Below are 20,405 nucleotides of genomic sequence, written 5' to 3'. Positions count from 1 at the left end.
AAAACTGTACTTAGAATTTTTTTCTGATTTTAATGTGATGAGTATTAGTCCTGATTCACTTTTTCCCATCAGAACTAGAGCAAGAAACATATTTTTTAAAGACATTATAAATACAAGCTGCCTCACACAATTTTTTTGGGTGAGAGACTTCTCTTTCAGTTTATTTGGCATAATATCCTCTAATAATGAAAGCATACCAACATAGTAAAAAAAATCACACATTACCATGTCTTGAAAATTACTAATAATGTCTGTAAAGAGGAATTGTGCTGGTTAGATGAATGAAGCGGTGCCTTTCCGTATCACACGTCCCCAGGTCTCACCTGATTCTTTTTTGCAGTTACCAAAGCAACAGGTGATCTAGTCAGGGAAGCAACACAGGGAAACTACGAGGATTCATTCATGAAGGGAGGGGGAAAGTTTAGAAATTTCTTCTCCCACTATCCAAATCGCCCTCTCCTGAATTTTGTAACCTTTCAGTGGCTTGACCAGGCCAGTTCCCCCATTCTCCTTTGTTTCTCTTCTTCTAACCTCCTTATAACAGCTCTAAACAACCCTGCCTCCTGGAGCGTGTTTAGTCCTTATTAGAGTCGTTGGGTTTTTTTTCATGTGTGTGTGTTTCTATTTAATTTGCAAAGTTTTGTGTGTGTGCCCCAAATGTGTAGCAAGCCTTCCCAAGTATAGTGACCTGGTTTTGCTTCTTTCATGACTGGCATATAAGCTGCCCAGTTTACTATAAGATGAAGAAATTTCCTGATTTCTTGATCATGGTTGGAAGATTGGGAGTGCCTTGTGGGCGTGCACAGGCTGTGCAATTTCTAGCGCGGATTCCCCCTTCCTTCCTGTTTTGGATTGAACCTGGATGCATAAGGTCAGGCCCAAGCATTATTTTTGGGCAAAGTAAACTTGTAAAACAGCCTCCTCTGCACACCCCAATAACCACGATCTCTCATTCCATACATTCAGTGTCATGAACCATTTTAAAAAGTTGTAGTTATGAAATTACTGTTAAACATTCTGCATTTCTAAAAAAAGAAATCCTGCTTTTGCTACTTTGTTTGTAGGGAGTTCTGCAAGGTTGCTAACTATTTTGTAACTTTTTGGTCACCCAAAAATGGCAGTGTCTTTAAAAAAAAATTCTAATAGACCAACGTGGCTGCAAAGATTAGGTGATTAACTTAAAGCTTTATTTTTCTTGCCTTTTTCATTGAAAAATCATGAACTAGCCCCCTGAAGTCAATTTCTCTTGCAAGTTCATACTCAGCAGACAGGATAGCCATGAGGCTTAACTGTTCTTCCCCTCATGTAGAGCTCCTGCAGTTTTTGATGAGTGCTCGCTTGCTGAAACGTCTTTCCACTTCTTCCGCAGTCACTGGCAGTGTTCAAAGAATCCATAGGACCAGGGCTTTTTTTCAACAGGAACGTGGTGGAACGGAGTTCCGGCACCTCTTGAAAATGGTCACATGGCCGGTGCCCCCCCCTCCTGATCTCCAGACAGAGGGGAGTTTAAATTGCCCTCCACATCGCTCGGCGCAGAGGGCAATCTAAACTCCCCTCTGTCTGGAGATCAGGGGGCGGGGCCACCGGCCATGTGACCATTTTCACCAAGGGCGATTTAAACTTTAAAAAACTCCCCCCTTGTTCCAGCTGACCCAAAGTGACATCATTGTGCGGTCCTGAGTTCCACCACTGAGATCCACCACCTATTTTCCCAGATGCCCTGCATAGGACTATGTACACTTCATTGAAAACTTGTTGCTAGAAACTCGGTCACTGTATTCAAATAATTTTCATCTCGATTTTATTCATCTGCTTCCCAGTAACTGTATGGCTGCCTCACAGCAGAAAGGACTGAATACACTGATTTCCCAGCTTGTTTTTGTTCCCTTTCTTTTTACCACCTCATATTTCTGGCTGCCTGATTTTTTATTTATAGCCACCACCATAAGCCATGGCAGCATGGAACATGTGTTTGTGACTGTGAGTAAATTAGATACTTACATATACTTTGGGCCTGTAAATCCTACCAGAAGCGGCAGCTAGGGTTGCCAGGTCCCTTCACTCTCCCAGTGGGAGATTGGGAGGCTGGCTCTGAGTCTCTTCTCATGTGCACACGATCCTGGCTGGTGTGATGATATCACTTCCAGGAAGTGACATCTTCACGCATGACCAAGGGTGGCCTGGGAGCGTTCCTGTGCTAACCAAAGGGCTGAATCCCACCCCACCCCCCGTGGGCCCAATTTGGCTGCGGGATGAGGGAGTGCGCTGCTGTGGGGTGTGGGAGCGCACTGCACCACCTGGGGGTGCGCTGAGCCCCTGGGGAGCACCCCAGGGGCACGCCCCCCTGCTGGCCAGGTAAGTGGGGGCGGGGAGAGGAGGTGGGAGCAGGGGATCCCCCACCCTGGGTGGGGGAATGGCATGCCTAGCAGCAGCACCACTTACTTTCACTATCTTATGGTGCTTTGCTCTGCCTTTCCCACTAGAAGTCCCTTCCTCTTGTCAGTACACAAGGAACGCTGGGAATGATATGATATGATATGATATGATATGATATGATATGATATGATATGATATGATATGATATGATATGATATGATATGATATGATATGATATGATAGACCCACACAGTTCAGAATGTTGCTTGAGGTTGCCGCTCTAACGCTGTTTCTGATTGACTCCAGCAAACCTCACAAGATCTGTACAGTAGACACAAGGAAATCAGTTCCTATAAATAATCTCAGGAATAATCTACAGTTTATTCTCAATTTTTTCCTCATGGATTTAGGGATTGCAGCCTAGGCTGGTCTCTTCTGGGCCCCAAGAAAATGTACCCTCCCCACCATGTGGGGGCCCTACATAGGGGCAACTCTAAGTTGGGAAATTTCTGGAGATTTGAGGAGGGCAGGAGGGACCTCAAAGGGTATGATGCCATAGACTCCACCCTCCACAGCAACCATTTACTCCAGGGAACTGATCTCTGAAGTTGGTAGATCAGTTGTAATTCTGAAAGGTTTGCAACCCTGTGGGTGCAGTATTATGCTTCTGCTGAGATTAACCATGTTTCTCTTTAAACCATAGTTTTACACCAGATTCATATTCTACTTTCAAACTCTGGTTTAAAGTTATTCACAATTGGTATTAACTTTGTTTTATGTTCGTAGTGCTACCCTGAAAAGGGAAGAAAGGGAGAGTGAAGGAGCTAGGGTTCCCAAGTGCCTGCCAGTGGCGCGGCCAAGAGTCATGTCGCTGTCACTTTGTAGACGACTCTAGACGGACGATCCATCGGGGACTAGTCACCCCCATTAACTCGAAATAGAGAGCTTCGGCTCTAACAAAATAGCCAAATGCCTCGTCATCTAATTAGTGATGCGCATGAATGGATGAACGAGATTCCCACTGTCCAAAATTTTTTTTAAAAAAGTGCCCGCCAGTGGCAGGTAAACTCCTGGGGATTTGCCCCTGTGCCCACCAATCTGCTAGAAATTAGCAGGAGGTGGCAAGCTGCCCGGAGGTTGCCAGCCACCAGCAGGCATCCCAGGACCATGTGCAGTGCACAAATGCTCCTCGGGCATGCAACAACATCACTTCCGGGAGTGATGTCATTGCATCAGCCATGGGAGTGCTGCCATGCTTCCTTTGGGGCTGAGTTTGGCCCCAAACAGGCCAAATTGGTCCTGTGTGGCGCATGGGAGCTCTTGTGCGGCCGGCGCAATAACAGCACTCCTAGAAATGACATCATTGTGCATGCTCCGGGAGCACACGTGAGGAGAGACATGCTGCAGGCATGAAGTAAGTGCCCTGTCCCCCCACTCCTGCTGGGAGTGTAAATGGACCTGGTGACCCTAAAAAGAGCTGGTAGGCCACTTTTGATCCCTTAACAATGGTTAACTGTAGGTTTGCCAGTTCTCCTGGGCTCACCAGTGAGTGTGGGGGTGCCGTTACTCTCCTTGCCCTCAGCCCCAGCGCCAGGGTTACTTGCGCCTGAGGCCACCCTCACGCATACGTGCCCCCAGACTACGTGATGATGTCATCATGCAGTGATGCCGAGGGCATTGGCCAGCGGGTGGCTGACGCGGCGTGAGGAGGCGGCCCGCACTCCACATGCCGCCCCAGCCGCCTGCCGACCCTGGCCCGCGGCTGCTGAGCCCGCCCAGGAGCTTGTGGCGGCGGTGGCGCAGGGGTGGCCGGCGGCAGCACAGCATGCGCCTCTGCCCCTGGCACCCCCTCCGGCACCCCCTCCGGCCCCGTGGCACCCATGGCCCCTGCCTCACCGCCTCAACGGTGGCGCTGGCCCTGCTTGCCCTCCTCCCTCACACACGTGTTCCCAGCTTCTGCACGATGACATCACTTCCGGAAGTGACATGATTGCACTACCCGCAGGAGTGCTCCTACACTTTGCACATGGCCGATTCTTTAAGAATTGGCCTGTTTGGGGCCATAATCCGCCTTTCCACAGCCAGCACAATGACAACTCATCTGGAAGTGATGTTGTTGCACCCACTGGGAGCACGCACGCTGTACTTGTGCCCAGGGTGCCTGCCAGTGGCGGGCAATCGCCAGAAGCTTGCAACCTCCCGCTGGTCACTGGCAACCGGTGGGCAAGCCAGCAACTGGGATCCCTAATTAACTGTATGAGAAACATTAACCACTATATTGAGCCAAAAACTCGGGATAAGCTTGTCAGTATTTGTGTAGCTAGAAGCTGTCCCACACGGGCACGTTACCAAAATAGGATATTTTGAAACAGAATATTATTATAGTGAATTGATTTGATGGAAACTAGGCCGTTGTAATTGATTGGCTTTTAAAATGTATTTCAAGAAACCCAAAGGCTTCTCAATAAGAAAATCAGTAATGACAGATCAGCTTCCCTGAGAGTCGGCTTAGTCCTCATCCCCAGGGTTGCCAGGTCAACATACCCTGCTAGTGTGTGGGGGGGACCTGGTACTCACTGGCACAATGATCAGTACACACTCCTGGCACCGCCATGATGACATCACTTCCAGACGTGACGTCATTGCGCTTTGCTTCTGGGCATAATGTCATTGCACCCCGCTGAGAGCACACCTGCTGTGTGCTTGTCCAGGTTGCCTGCCGGTGGCGGGCAATCACCAAGCAGCTTGCAACCTCCTGCTGATTGATAGCGATCGGTGGGCAGTGGGGCAAACTACCGGGAGTTTGCCCATGACTGGCAGGTACCTGAAAACCTGAACCTTCCCACTTATTTTCCCCCTGCAGTGAGGAGCTGAAGGGGAGTAGTGGATATATTCTCGGGCATACTCTTGTTCATACTGATATCGAGGCCCAAGAGACTCTCATAAATTGAGTTTATGCCTCAGGAAACATCCCAGAATCCTCTGCAACATTCAGGCATTCTGTGACAGGCGCGTAGGGGGTTCCTTGTCTAATCATTCAACGTGGAAAAGGTTTTCCTAAGGGTAGAAAGTTTGAAATATTACTACTTTATAATGCAAGCAGTAAATAGAGCCTCCATTGCAGTTATTCTTTGGGAAACGGCAGGGTCTTTCTTTCCAAATACGTCCCTATTAAGTGTTTTCAACGATTTTTTCAATTACGTTGACATTTTTAGGAATGTACCGAAGATTATTGTACATAATTAAGACTACAAAGTAGAAGCCTCTTGGCCCATCTCTTCAGTTCTTAGGCATCATTTGCCAGCAGGGGATTTTCTACCATCTAATTAAATAGAAAGCTTATGTATATATTCTTATGAATATACGGAGTCCTTTTTCTGTTCTGCTTTTGCATCAGGGGGTCATAAAACTTTTGCCATATTGAAATGGAAAGTTTGTTCAGTCAGCCTGCTGTGAAGTGAATAAAAATGTTTATAGGTTCTTATAAAAGAGAGTGTGAGGAAAGTAGAGCTATTTTAATATAGTTGTGAAGTCTAATATAATAATTTGTTTGTAAGGGTGCATATTTGAAGACAAAATAACAAATCCCCAGTTCTTGTGTGTGTGTTTTTAAGCTTAATTTTATTACGTTATTCACCTACTTGTTAAGAAAATTGTATTAAAAAGCAGCTTTGATTAAGGGGGGAAATGAATACACTGAGGGATTTTTTTTCTTTCAGTCAAGCATAAATCTGTCAAAACTTTTTATATCTGTTTCACGTTTCTATTTTTTTTAAACTTGCCTTTTTAAAAAAGAAAAACCAAGTCTTTTCCCAAGGCAGCCAAATAATAAAAATTCAGTCACAATATTAAAATGAACAAGCATTCCTATCTCATTTATTTTATTTATATTCCACATGTTGATCTTGACGAGGCATCTTCCCTCCCAGTCTGAACCTGATTGTTCTTTGAGATCAGCTGAAGAGAGTTTCCTCCCAAAATCCTTTCTTACATAAGATAAGATGATGTAGGGCTCAGAGTGGGTTATTTTCATTAGGGCTAAGCAAAAATGATTGTAAATCCCTCTCCTTTTGTAGATTTTTTTTTCATAAATTGCTTGGAAACCGAGTAGGCTGTTCAAATGTTAGTGAGAACGTATGTGATCCAGTTGGCTGAGGCCAGCCATGCAAGAAAGCATAGATCTTGCCAGGGCTTTTTTTCAGCTGGAATGCGGTGGAACGGAGTTCTGGCACCTCTTGAAAATGGTCACATGGCCGGTGGCCCCACCCCCTGATCTCCAGACAGAGGGGAGTTTAGATCGCCCTCCGTGCCACGGCACAGAGGGCAATCTAAATTCCCCTCTGTCTGGAGATCAGGAGGCAGGGCCCACCGGCCATGTGACCATTTTCGCCGAGGGTGCTTTAAACTTTAAAAAACTCCCCCCTTGTTCCAGCTGACCCAATGTCATTGTGCGGTTCTGAGTTCCACCACCTCTTTTCCCAGAAAAAAAGCCCTGGACCTTGCCATCATCGCTTTAATATGTAGCCTAATGTGATTGGCTTTGTAGTGTCATGATATCATTCATTCCTTGACTGCCTGAGAAGAGGGTAAGATTGTGGCGAAGTACAAGCCCAGAGGGAAAGCTGTGGCTGTGAATAGCCACAACAAACCTAGGATTCCAAAGGGGCTTCATTTTCACCCTTAAAAATAAAACAAAATAAAAATCTTAATTCTCCAGGTCATTTTAAATTGGTATACAAATATTTTAGCAATTACATACTATACTGTTAAGTAAGTAAATGAAACTGTATGTCATGCTGGGATTTTAAATGCAGAAGAGCAAAAAAAACGCTTTGGAGAGCTACCCTCATACCATTGATTGACAGTTGTTTCTTCCTCTCCTTTTTCAAAATCAAGGTATCAAAATATTCAGCGAACTATTGCTACAGAGAGGACAGAGGAGGACACTGTGGTCAGTAACAGGGTGGAGAGGGTCCCTCCCACAGGAGGCAGTGATTCTGAGGCAGACCCTTCCCAGCCAAATTCAGGTAAGCCATTTTTACATGGCTCATAGCTGTCCTGGAGGGCAGTATGCTCTTAGCACAATAGGCTCGGTTTTCGGAATTTTATGGCAGAACTAGCTAAGTGGGGAAAGGAAGTCAGCCAGAGGTGGGTTGTGCTCAGTTGACACATGGAGCTGAGTTTTCTAAGTGAGGGTGATCTTCTACTTGTCCACAGTCTTGTGGAACAACTGTTAACATGGCCTGGAAGAGTATGGTGTAGTCAATTACGCACAGGTCTGGCAGTCAGGATGGCTCCGTGAAAAAGCTATCACAATCCCAGCAACAATGCGTAATCATGTATTTGCGATTCACCCGTCTCTTCCTCCACATGAATGTAGACAGGAATAGGCTCAAAGCTATTTGCTCATACATGGGAAAGTCAGTGGCAACACAAAGTGTGCAAACTAGTTCCAAAGACTTCTTTGCCCAGGGCAATAAAAATGTAAGGACGGACGTATTTTCCACTCCAAGACCCTTTACTGGTCAAATGAATTGGGGACATGGGCTTGGAGCAAAAAGCAAATCTGGCAGACTTTCTGTTCTACCCCATCTCCCCTTTGAGTATCTCATCCCGGTAGGCAGATCTTTTTTATCTGGACTCTGACTCCAAGTTCAGCTTTAGAGATGTGATTTTCTTTGACCCCTGTGCACTTCCCCTTTCCATCGTTTGACTGCATGTAGCCAGAGATGTTTTGTTTCTGTTTTAAAAAGGCTATCCCACCATATATTACACATGAACAGAATATTGAATTATTGAGTGTGGAAAAGGACTTGAGTATGTGTTAAGCAAGAGCTAACTTATGATTGGCTCATGCTTCAAGGGGTCATCTAGAAAGTTAACAAACAAATCTTAGGGGTGCCTTTTCAGAATACCTTAAGTGTGTATACACATACCTTATCTTTAGATCATTATAGAACTGAAACATGTTACTAATAAATTATTATCAAATAGATCTTTTAATCATTCTTAGGGGCTGCATTTTCCAAAAGGCCATTCCTACTTTCATTTTCTTGCCCTTTAACTAGTAAAGAGTCCAGTAGCACCTTTAAGACTAACCAACTTTATTGTAGCATAAGCTTTCGAGAACCACAGCTCTCTTTGTCAGATGCATCTGGCTACCTCCTCTGGATCGTTGCCCATTAACGTGCTTGTAAATCCCCACACCTTGTTTTTTTAAAAAGGCCAGATTTGTTGGAAAGAATTGAAATGGGTTTTAAATTGGTAACCAGAAGGTTGAAAAAAATTTAGGCAGTAGAATGGCGGGATCGAAAGAGGCGAGGACTGTAATGGCACCATGTGTGGGTCAAGCTCTTTTTGCTGTGTTTGCATATAAGCTGTTTGACTTTCAGAAGTGAGAAGAGAAGTGTCTGTTTCGCCCGTGAATGCTCAAAAAATCACTTTGTTGCTGCAGTCTCCAGCTGTCAAGTTCATCACTAATCCTGAGTTCTTCACGGTGCTGCATGCAAATTATGTAAGTTCTTGAGCCTCCACTATCTGGTGGGTTGATGATCTACTCTGATGGCAGTGCCCAGACATTCCATTCCCATTTCATACTGATCGCCCTAAGGCCACTGGTTAGTATTTCTTTATTGAGAGTTGTCCTGACTAGCTCCTTTCATCTATTCAGCAGGTCTTCTGACACCTTAAATGTAAACTTTTATGCAAAAGTTCAAGAAGGGGATGGGAAATAGCTGGTATACCCAGTAACAGCTTAATCCCCACTTGAATTTGTTGACCTAGATGATCCTACAGACAAAGTTTGGCTCCACCACCATTCAGCAGTAGGTCTACCAGATGTACTACTTGCAGCTACAAGCCACGTCACACTCACCTCCTTCTCACCCAAGGAACGCTGGGTTTTTGTAAATGTACAAAGAGAAACGTTGACCTGATGTGACTAAATTGGTTGTAGAGTCGCTGACCCAGGATCCATTTACATTTACTTCATTTATACCCCACCTTTCTCCCCAATGGAGACCCAAAGCAGCCTGCGTCCCTCTCCTCTCCTCCAGCGTATCCTTGTAACAACCCTTTGAGGTAGGTTAGACCTCAAGTGACGCCTGGCACAGGTTGGACACTAGTCAGCTTCCCTCAAGTTTTGATGGGAAATGTAGGCATCCTGGTCTTGCAGCTTGGCTCTCCGACTGCTGTCCAATGGACTTTTCAACTGTCACTTGTCCAACATTCCACCAAGCTGCCTACATTTCCCATCAAGACTTGAGGGAAGATGACAAGTGTCCAACCTGTGTCAGGCGTCACTTGTGGTCCCGCGAGTGTGTGACTGGCCCAGGATCACCAAGGGAGCTCTCATTGCAGAGCAGGGATTTGAACCTGAGAATCCTAGATGTTAGTATGGCACATTAACCACTACACCACACTGCCTGTCCATGACAAAGTATTGTGTCATCCTGTTAACATCAGAGGGAACCATAATACATAAAGGTTCTCACAGCTAAGTCGTTTTTGAAGATGCAGCGTAATTACGTTTTCGTCAGTTTTCCCCATCTGTTTCAGTTGACCTGGATCCATGTTGCATGCATTATACCCAGGACCAGCATGCCCATTAGGCACACCTAGTCTGCCAGGGGTGAAGGGATGCCACTACCAGCCCTGTCATTGCCCGGCAGTGGTATCGGGGTCTGCTACAGCAAGCAAAAAGGGCGGTAGCGGCTTCCCTGTGGTGCAGAGGGAAGGGGGTAGGCGGCAGTTTCCCTGTGGAGCAGGGAGGTAGCGAAGTCATTCACCTTGGATGCCAGAAATCTGTGGCCTGGCCCTGAGGATACAACATGATGGACAGGAAGAGTGGTAGCTTTTCATCTGTACAGCTAGTATGCTTCCCTTTCTGTGTACTGGGCCTTTCCTATTCCCAAATAATATTTTGCATACTGAAATAATTGCTGAACTAATATTTCATGAAACGCAAACCAAGTATCTTAAACAACTAGTTTCCCTGTTTTCTGGGGAGCCCCAGGGTTTTCCAAGAAGATCTATGTGAGAATCATTGATGGTAAAAAGGCTTTTCTAAAAAACAGCTTGCCGGTCCTGCTACCGCTACCCCTCTGCAATATGCAGTCATGAGAGTTTTTACTGTGTTCTAGGTTGCATATCCATTCATTGAAGCACATTCTAGATTGAACATTCATTCATAGAAGTGTGTTGTAGGTGCTACTTCCATTTATTAGAGTTGCAGATAAAGCCCAGCATCTGGCTAGGGCCTTGCATAAGCTCAGTGTGTGCCCATAAGCAATCGGAAGAATAACCCGAAGCACAATGCGATTTCTGTGGCAGATGCTCAGGAATTCCTTGCTAGATAATAGATGTGGAAGAAGTCTGAAGGCCACATGCTTGGAGATTAATGGAATATGTTTAATCTTCTCTCCCACTGTTTTGACAGATGTATACTTGGGTAGGCAGAAATGAAATACAATGAGCAAACCGTTTCAAGCTTCCCCAGAGCTGCACATTGGAATGCCTCTTTGAGACATACCTTGTTTCTTTAAGATCCAGTTTTGTGTATTCAGGGGAGTCAAATACCATTCAGAAGGCATCCATATTTCATTCAAATATACATTTTGAGACCTGGGTAACTTTTAACTTGTGTTAATGAACCTTACATTAAAAAGTACGTCCAATTAAAGTCAACACCTTTTCTTTTACAAAGCTGAATCTGGATTCTGCCCTAGAAGCCAGAATGACCTGCTGAAACATCTGTTAAGGCAGTCATACAAATGCCACGTGTGTTAAAAATAATAAATCACATAAATTTGGGCTTAATGTGGTTATAATATCTGAACCGCAAACTCCAATTAAAATTTAGAAGCATTAATTATGGCCATGAAATTTGAGTTGGAAAATCTGAACCAGCAGCTGGTGCAGAAATGGAAAACAAGTCTCTTATTTCCTTGAAGGCTTTAAAAACCTGTGAAACTCTTGGTTTCTTTTTAAGGTTACAGAGGGCTACTAAAATGTTTAGCTAGCTGGTTCTGGAGCAGACAAATTTGTACCATTAACTGGCAGAGCTAAAAGCCTGCGTTTCTAGAATCAGAATCAATGTATTGTGTTTGGCAATAAGCCGTCACAAAATAACAGAAATCCCGCAAAATAAAATACAATTATATATACAATACAGATTTACCAATATGCAAAAAGAGATCAACTAAAACAAAAGTGAAGTAGAACCAGAATTCAATATGTTGAATACAGGTTCAAGTAACATCCTCTTTCTTTGCAGCGTTAGACCTTCAGAGAAGCAGTGGCGAAAAGTGAAACTCTGTATGTAACATGCACATCAATATCAGAAAGCAAAAATGTAATTTTCTTGGCATCTGTATAGGAGGTTAGACCAGATATAATTCCCGCCAAAAACTCAGACCTAGGATCAGAATAGAAGGAGCAAAAGAGGCTGGAATGGAGTAAATGGAGTAAATCCTCTAAGCCTGGATTTCTACAACCTGCACTAAATAGCAAATGATGACTTGATCACATATACAGGACCTTTCTTGCACGTTTCCAGAATGTGTGATTTCATTACGTGAAATTTGAGAGCATTGCGAAAGCCAGTTTTGTGTGGACGGCCTGTGCACCACTTCACTAGCAAACACACGAATCAGATGAATAATGTGATTACTTCTCATTCCCTGCTCACAGGCCCCCAGGCAATGCTTACAAAAGAAGGGACCACATTAGTCACACTACAGCCACATGCCTCCTTCCTGGAGATGTTGGCAGAATGGCATGGGGATCCTGCCACGTGGAGGCAATGTTGACTGCCCTGCTGACATCTGGACTGGCCCATTTATTGTGTCAGGCAAAGTGTTTAGTCTGCCATATTTCCAGCTTGTGTAGCTGAAATAAAACCGTTCATAGTCTAACTTCTGTAGATGTTTTAATCTTGGAACAACTGAATGGACATACCTAGTAACTGTAGCATACAGTTTGGAGAGCTTTTCTATGTGAACAGTGCTGGTCTGTTGGCACTGCACTGGTATGTGTTTTTCTGGAGGTGGCAAACAATGAAAACGGGCTGTATTTTCTGTGAGTCTTTAACATCCTCACATTTTCACAGTGCGTCAAAAGACCAGGTCAACATGCAGTGCAGTGCATGGCGCTTGCCCATGGAACAAAGGGTTGTGAGTGGTCCCGTCATTGTGACATGTAATTAGAACTGGCACAAAATAATGGTTATCGGTTGGAGCCAAGCGTCGGTTTCTGATTTCCACTCATTCCTTTTTCCTCACTTCAGACCCTCAATTCTCCCTTCAGTCTACTCTTGAGAGGCCAGTGTACCCATGGGACAGCATTTCAGGGAGATCTTTGGGGTGCAGCAGCAAGAGGGACAAGATAGATGTGCCTTCCATTACTATAACTTTAGCTGGAATCAAACACTATATATTAAGAATTGTGCTATTACAAGAAATACATTAAATTTCAAACTTTGATATCCGATATTTTTCCAATTAGCCAATTAAACAAAGAGACGTGCACCTTAGATTGGTTGGCACAGCTATAAATGTTCTCTGCAGAAGAGGATACTCAAGAAAGCCCGAAAGATATGAACAAGCATAGGAACTTGGAACACATGAAGCCGCCTTATACCGAGTCAGACTATTGGTTAATCAAGGTCAGTATTGCCTACTCAGACTGGCAGCAGCTCTTCAGGGTCTCAGGCAGAGCTCTTGCACATCACCTGCTACCTGACCCTTTCAGCTAGAGATGCTGGGGTTGAACATGCAGCCTTCTGCATGCAAGGCAGAGGCCCTACCGCTGAGCCATATCCCCTCACTCTTGACTTCATTACACAGAAAAACGTAAGCCTCATTGTTTCAAGCATCAGTTACTATTAGGAGTACATTTAAGAGAAGATAGCCATTGCAAGAGACAGATTGTGGCCTTATTTCCTTTGGCCCCCGAGAAGCAAACTTGTTGAATTGAGTGTTGCCCTGATAGAATATGGAGCTTAAATGCATTCCAGAAAAGGGACACAAATATTCCAGATAAAAGCAATCAATACCCAACGTCTGCTCAGAATAAAAAGTGCTTGCCAGAGAGTTAGACTTGTGAGGATGTCCTCTATTGGGAAAAAGTGGGTTAAAATAGTTAAAGGCCATTTCCACACACGTTGGATAATGCACTTTCAATGCACTTCAGCAATCCTTTGGAAGTGGATTTTTAGTTTCACACACATGATCACTGAAGAGCATTGAAAGTGCATTATCCAACATCTGTGGAAGCAGCCAAATTCAAAGTTGCAATGGATCTTGAGCAATAGAGAGTCAGAGGCTTGTTTGCTTTTAAGAAAACATTTATTCTAAAGGAAAAAGGTACATGGGATTCCTACAAAAAAACAAAGAACTCTATTTCCTACATCTTTACTCTACAAAGACCACACGAGCAAAATAGAGAATCTGCTTCTTCTTGACCCTCAGAGAGGAAGTCACCTGATCTATTAACCAATAATAATTTGTCAGAGCCAAGCTACAAGAGACGAATTACACGAGGAGAAGCACATGAAGGGGGTCGCAATGCTAGCCGGGAAGCTGAACTTTAAAAGAGATTGGAAGGCTATGTCAATTTCCCTTCTCTACAGAGCCAGGGAGATCCCTGCTCAGAGGGTTTGTTAATTTCCACTTTGCCTCCTGAAGGCTCTGTCAGTTTCACCTCCCCTTCTAAGCAGCCATCTCCCTGGCTCTGTAGAGAGGAGAAATTGACAAGGCCTTCCTATCTCTTTTAAAGCTCAGCTTCCCGGCTAACATTGCAACTCCCTTCACGTGCTCCTCCTCGTGTAATTCATCTCTTGTAGCTTAGCTCTCAGTTTCCCGGGCTTTCAGATAGATAAGGCTATTGGCTCTGTGCCAGGTTTCCTTCCAAGTCAACACAAACAGGGAGTACACTGGGTAGACACATTAACCCTATAATGACTGAATGTCAGACCTTGCAACCTACATCACCCAAGTCTAATAACCATCTACGGAGCTTATTCAAGCTATTTCATTGGATATTGATCAAGGGTGTGTAGTGTAAAGATTAGAGATTGAGCTGTCAGATGTCCTTCTGTTTTATTGTTAGAATCAAACATAGTTTCCAAAAATTCCCATTGAATTTCTTAAAATAAAAGTTGGTCATATTACTTATACCAATCATGTCATAGGGATGAAGTTATACATTGTCCTATAGGTCCCTCCCTTGACCAGAGCTGAGTAGTGGGGCACGAGCAGCATTCCAGACAACATCCCTAAGGGTCCAGACCTGCTGCAGACCCAAATTGCACAAGTTTTTGTAAACTGTAAGCCGGTCTAGAACCTTGCAATCTCTTCAGCAACAGTTGTATATATTTTTTACTCTTTCAGACAAAAGCTTTTTGCATGGATGAGCCACACTTGCTTTGCAAAATTTGTGGTAGGGTACGAGCTTTTGTGAGTCACAGCTCACTTCTGCAGATACCAGGTGCTACTGGACTCTTGCTCTTTTCTGCTGCTACGGACGGACGAACACAGCTACCCATCTTGCTCTGCAAAAGATTCTAGAGTTGACTTGCATTTGCAATCATGTAAGCGTCACCTCTTCCTCCCGCTCTTTTGCCTCCAGAGTGCCTACCGAGTCTTCACCAACAGCACCTGCTTGAAACACATGATTCTGAAAATCCGCAGAGATGCTCGAAATTTTGAGCGGTATCAGCACAACAGGGACTTGGTAAATTTCATCAACATGTTTGCGGACACACGGCTGGAACTTCCTCGAGGCTGGGAAATCAAGACCGACCAGCAAGGCAAGGTACAAGAAGAACTGAATGAAAACTCATACCACAGTTTTCATGAGGCACCTGGTCTATATTACGATGGCCCAGAAAGCCCTTTGGAGCACTAAAACCTTTTAAGTTTTAAGGTTTTGACCTTTAAGTTTCACTTACACTCTGATGCATACATTTACAATAAGATTAAGGGGGGTTCATATACATCAAAATGTTATCCTTGAAAATTTTCCAGATACAATAGCAGAATGCGCAGAACTAGTGGTCTGAAAGCAGGCAGCCGTTCAAACAACCATGCAAGGATAGCCAGGCTACAAACTGTTCAGTACAATAAGAAAGCAGGATCATGCCTTCTTGCCCAACCCACATGATGCCTCTGTGCTTGTTATTTCCATTACAGTCCTTCTTTGTTGACCACAACAGCCGTGCGACCACTTTTATCGATCCCAGGATCCCACTTCAAAATGGCCGCCTCCCCAATCATTTGACCCACAGACAGCATCTTCAGCGACTCCGTAGTTACAGCGCAGGCGAGGTAATTTTTATTTCTCAGTACAGTGGATTTCAGCTTCTAGATAAACGGTGTATTGATACTTGTATTGTTTTGGTAATTCCCCTTGGGAACCTTTTCAGGTGAAGCATTTACAGGGTATAAATTTATTTATCTGTTTAATAATACACATTCACAACACAATTACTTCCTTTGTGTCCAAGAGATATTCTAGCAGCTATATATTACAATCCTTAGAATTTGGTGGAAGAGGGCTGGTTGTTTTGAGAGAAATCATGTTTACATGAGGGGGATCTTTTTCTGTAAATTAGCAAAATCAAATCCTATTTAAAATAGAAGTTCCAGAAGAATCTCTGTGTCTCCTATGGTCAAATAGATGACAGACAAGGACAGCTGTGACACACTGTTGGTACCCTTTAGACTTTTCCATTCATGCTTTCTTTAGAATGTGAACTTCAGGAATTCCTGCCTAACACTGGAGCAAACTTGAGACTAAGTTAGACGAGTGGTAAGTTAGACGAGTTGGAATATTAGTTTGGGAGGATGAAAATGGAGAGCTGCTGATAGGGTACACTGGCAGCTGAGGGGACAGAGACAACAACTAAATCCAACTTCAGCTCAGAAGCTAATACTGAATGTTCATCACTTGATAGATTACCATGACACGAATTAACTTGTATATGTTAACAGCAGTCCATATAGAGAGCTGATGAAATGGCAAGAGATCTAATGATGGAAGAATAATCACACATGGCTTGAAATGTGGCTGTAGTAGAAACACAGACTTGCCATCATCTTCTTAAGTCTATCCACAACACAGCTTGTGATCAACAGTAAAGTTCACATAATTTTTCATGTCATTTTTTTAAAAAAATGTGTAATTAAGTTGTCCTTTGGCAGGATATCTGTGAAGGTAGGACATCTGGGATACTTGCCTCCCATCCCAATATTGTACCTGCATGTTTTTCCCAGTATAGCAAATAGCGGTAACGGGGTGAGGACAGAATAGCAAAATCGTGTAGAGGGAAGGCTCCTCCCACAACACCCCTTTCTTGTCACAATTTCTGTTTCCCATAGCTACTTTGGGGGGAGGGAACCTAACAAGAACCAATTCTGGCTCTTTCACTGCCTCATCTGGTTCAGCAAGGGTATAAGGGGAGAAGAACAGTAATGGTAAAGGAAGACAGTGTTTGCCCAAATGTGAATTGCCTGTGTGATATAAAAAATCAATGAAGATACAAGGGTATCTGCAGCAGCAGGTGCTAGCCTTCAGCTCAGCTTTTAAATACCTTTTAAATAGATTTCTCTTGTAGCTTTTTTATCTTGTAAAGGGATTACAGCAGATTCATATCTGTTTGTTCGTGGGCGATTTGTCTGCAGGTTGTCAACAGCAGATGGTGATGGGTTTTAAATCTTACTGGCTGCCTGCAGCATGAGTGCTACCTTGTGCAGAGTTGCCCAGATTCCCACTCCGTAGAGGCAGAGCAGAAGCCAGTTTTAGAGTGGGAATCCTACCAGCATTTAAATTACAAACTGCAGGTGCAAAGGCCCTTCCATGTTCTTGGACCTTGACTGGAACACCTGAAAGCTCCAGCCTGGAGGACGATTCCTGCTTCTTCAGTTAGCAGATGGTCTCCTGCCACAGTGCAAAGGCAGTGGCACACAGCTCCTCTGAGAAAGTAGGAAGAAGCTTATTTGGGAGACAGGAAGACACAGGACATGCTTCCCTGCCTGTCTGGGTGCTGATGGTGGCAGGTTTGGGGCTGGATCTTTTCATTCCCTCTCACCTAATTCCACTCCCTACTACAGCCCCCCTTCCACATGGCTGCAGTACATGCAGGTCCCCATGATTCTTCGTGTAGCCATTTTTGGTAGTCAAAAGTCTCTTTCCTTTTGAGGAACAGACTGAGAAACCAAAACAGCCATAAAATGGCAACTCCCGCCTGCCTTATGTGGGGCCACCTTGCATGGGTGAATCTCGTAGCCCCAGCAGAGGGGTAGCCCCCTCCCAGGCCATTGGCTTACAGGGACTTCCCTGGTGGCCTTCAAGGCCAATCCATTCTGTTTCACCAGCAGAGAAACCTGGTTAGATCCACCCACTCTAACTTAAGGCCAGTGGGAAGAGCCTTTGATTCCCGTGGAGGCCTTCTTGGAGAACCTCTTAGATGTGCTCTCCTGGTTGCACGTTCAGCATCCTCCATCACGTAGAGCAGGCAGTTCTTCATCAGCACGTACTTTGAAGGTCAAGGCACCACTTCTGTTTGGAGTTCACAGACTCCAGTGTTCTTTATGGGATTTGAAAAAAGGAAGAAGAGGGGTGTGGTTTGGAGGCCTGAACCTCTGAACTTGGTTGTTTGGGGGCTATGTTCAGATGAGCTATCTGCTTTTGCAGGGCTCTCTTCTACAATCTTTCTCTACAGATTTTGGCACAAGTTTGTTAGTCCTCCTGCTGTACATAAAAATGTCCAAACACACCAGACCGTATCTTGCCACTCGGCTCAGGAGCATATGAAGCCTTCCGACTTAAGTAGCTCTTCCGCCATTGGCTCTTTAGACTAGAGGAAGGCTTCAGGGTGTGCTGAGCAGAGTGGTGTGATACAATCCCATGCAAATAACTCCTCTGAGATGGCTATAATTGTACTTACAATATCAAAAACAAAAGCAGATAGCAAAAGCAGGCACCTCTGTTTTGTTTGGATAGCAGAAAGCACATGGCTGGTTTAAGTTTTCAATGATCACACAGTGTTTAATTAATGCATTTGGTTAGTGTCAAACTTTGCCTTGTTTGACAGAGATATTGGTAGATTGGCTAGTCCTTCTATGCCATTTATATGTTCTCCTTTTCAGAGGTAACATGAAGGTCATATTTAACAGCTGTTTTGCTTTTACATTTATAGCCAGTTAAAAGAGCTGGCAGTTGCTTGTGCTATTCAGGTTGAATTGGCACAAAAAAAGTTGGACTCTCTTCTAACTCCTAGATTAGGTGCTATTTTTTAATGGCATCTCACAATAACTGTTTTTTTAAAATTGCTCGTTGATTGAATTCCTGCACCCCAAAACACTGGGTTCCAATCCATTTGCACATTGTACATACAAAGCCCTCTTGAGGAAGGCAGTAATCTTGCAGATCAAGTCTTCAACGGCCCCATACATCCACTCCAAGCAAACAACTGATCAAGGTCATCACTTTTTTTTATTTTGAAGAGAGCTGTGTTCACACTATCTCAGCCTAACTGGGTGGGGAGTTGGAATTGTGTGTCCCACACCCTGTTGCAAACATATTTCCACTTCTGGTGAAGAATATACATGTCGCTCATAGAAGCATTGGGGCAGCTGGGATTCTTGCACAGGCAACAATGTGTAAGATTGCAAGCTAGACTAAGACCCTGACCCAAGAATATCTTTCATCTAGTAACATAATCATTAATTATCAGAGTTTTCAAATCCTGTTTCAAAAATGAGATCAATAACCACTTTTCCTTCTCTGGCTGCACAACCTTGGCATTAAAACATATTTCAAAAATTCACTCCATTTTTTAAAAAAAGCCTACTTACAATCCCTCTTTTCACTCGAGGCATCAGAAGTTTCTCGCAACAGAGGAGTTTCTCTGTTGACCCGACCAGGAAATAGCCTGGTAACAGCTATTCGAAGTCAGCATCATCACGAGACATTGCCTCTCGGTAAGTAATACTGTCTTTAACAGACATTTCACATCACAAAATGAAAATGGCTCCGTAATTCCCTGGTCCTTATAAAGGGGTGCTCATACATAGCCAAAGAAAGCCATTGCTCTAGATGAGTGGCAGACATGAAGAAGGGGATTATAGTCCATTAGGAGCATTTAACAACCCCACAGTTCTCTTGCATAAAAACCAGTATTTCACTTGCCTGCATCTGTGCACATGAAGCAGGAAAGTTGGCAAAAGACGCCCTCTGCATGGCTGTAGCACAGTGGTTAAGTGGTTGGGTTCAGAATCAGCACTCCACTGGTTTGAATCCCACTACTGCCATGAGCTCAGTAGATGGCCTTGGGTAAGCCTCTCCTCTCAGCCCCAGCTCCCCAGCTGTATTGTGGGGATAATAATAACACTAACTTGTTCACCGTTTGGAGTGGGGCAGTAATCTGTCTAGAAGAGCAGTATATAAGTGCAGTTGTTGTTATTTTTCCTGTGCTGCTCGTAGTGACATCTGATTGGCTTGGATCGATGGGGTTGGATTGATTCATATTAAAATGATACATGGGGGGGTGAAAAAGTAGATCAAGAGACACTCCCATCCCCCATCATGTTCGGGCTTACCTGGTGACATTCATTAGCAGTCGCTAAAAGAATACGACACACATTCTCTCTAAGCATGCCAAAAGTAGAATGTGCAAGAATAAAGCATTGTTTGCTCACACTGCAGCCCCCTTCCCCATGTTTCTCCCTGACTCTCTGATCTGTGTTTATGTCTTGACTGACTCATGCAGAGATATGACAGCCAGCCATCTCTATGGACAGATAGAAAATGTAGACATCATTTAATGTATACATTATTTAATGTGTACACTAACAATTTGATTTAAGACACTAGCAGTTCTCTCACAGCACACTATTATGCAATGGCACACAATTTTAGAACTGAACATGGACAGATGGAACTGTGCATGTATCACAAATGAATTACTCTGCTAAAATGTATACTGTGTTTGCTGTACCGTGTTCAGTGAATCTTGATTAGCAGCATCT

At 44.0% G+C, this 20,405-nt stretch overlaps 1 protein-coding gene across 1 annotated transcript in view; it reads left to right on the top strand.

The window, feature by feature from the left end:
* HECW1 (HECT, C2 and WW domain containing E3 ubiquitin protein ligase 1) overlaps positions 1-20,405 on the top strand; it is a 186,924-nt gene that overhangs the window by 121,228 nt on the left and 45,291 nt on the right. The window contains exons 12-16 of the mRNA XM_054991627.1: positions 7,273-7,403; positions 8,769-8,890; positions 15,004-15,189; positions 15,567-15,701; positions 19,253-19,358. Of these exons, the coding sequence (XP_054847602.1) occupies positions 7,273-7,403; positions 8,769-8,890; positions 15,004-15,189; positions 15,567-15,701; positions 19,253-19,358 (680 nt within the window). The remainder of the gene's footprint in view (positions 1-7,272; positions 7,404-8,768; positions 8,891-15,003; positions 15,190-15,566; positions 15,702-19,252; positions 19,359-20,405) is intronic.

The sequence above is a fragment of the Eublepharis macularius genome, chromosome 11 (assembly GCF_028583425.1).
Source record: "Eublepharis macularius isolate TG4126 chromosome 11, MPM_Emac_v1.0, whole genome shotgun sequence".
In the NCBI taxonomy this organism is placed as follows: domain Eukaryota; kingdom Metazoa; phylum Chordata; class Lepidosauria; order Squamata; family Eublepharidae; genus Eublepharis; species Eublepharis macularius.
This window is presented reverse-complemented; position numbering and strand designations above follow the sequence as displayed.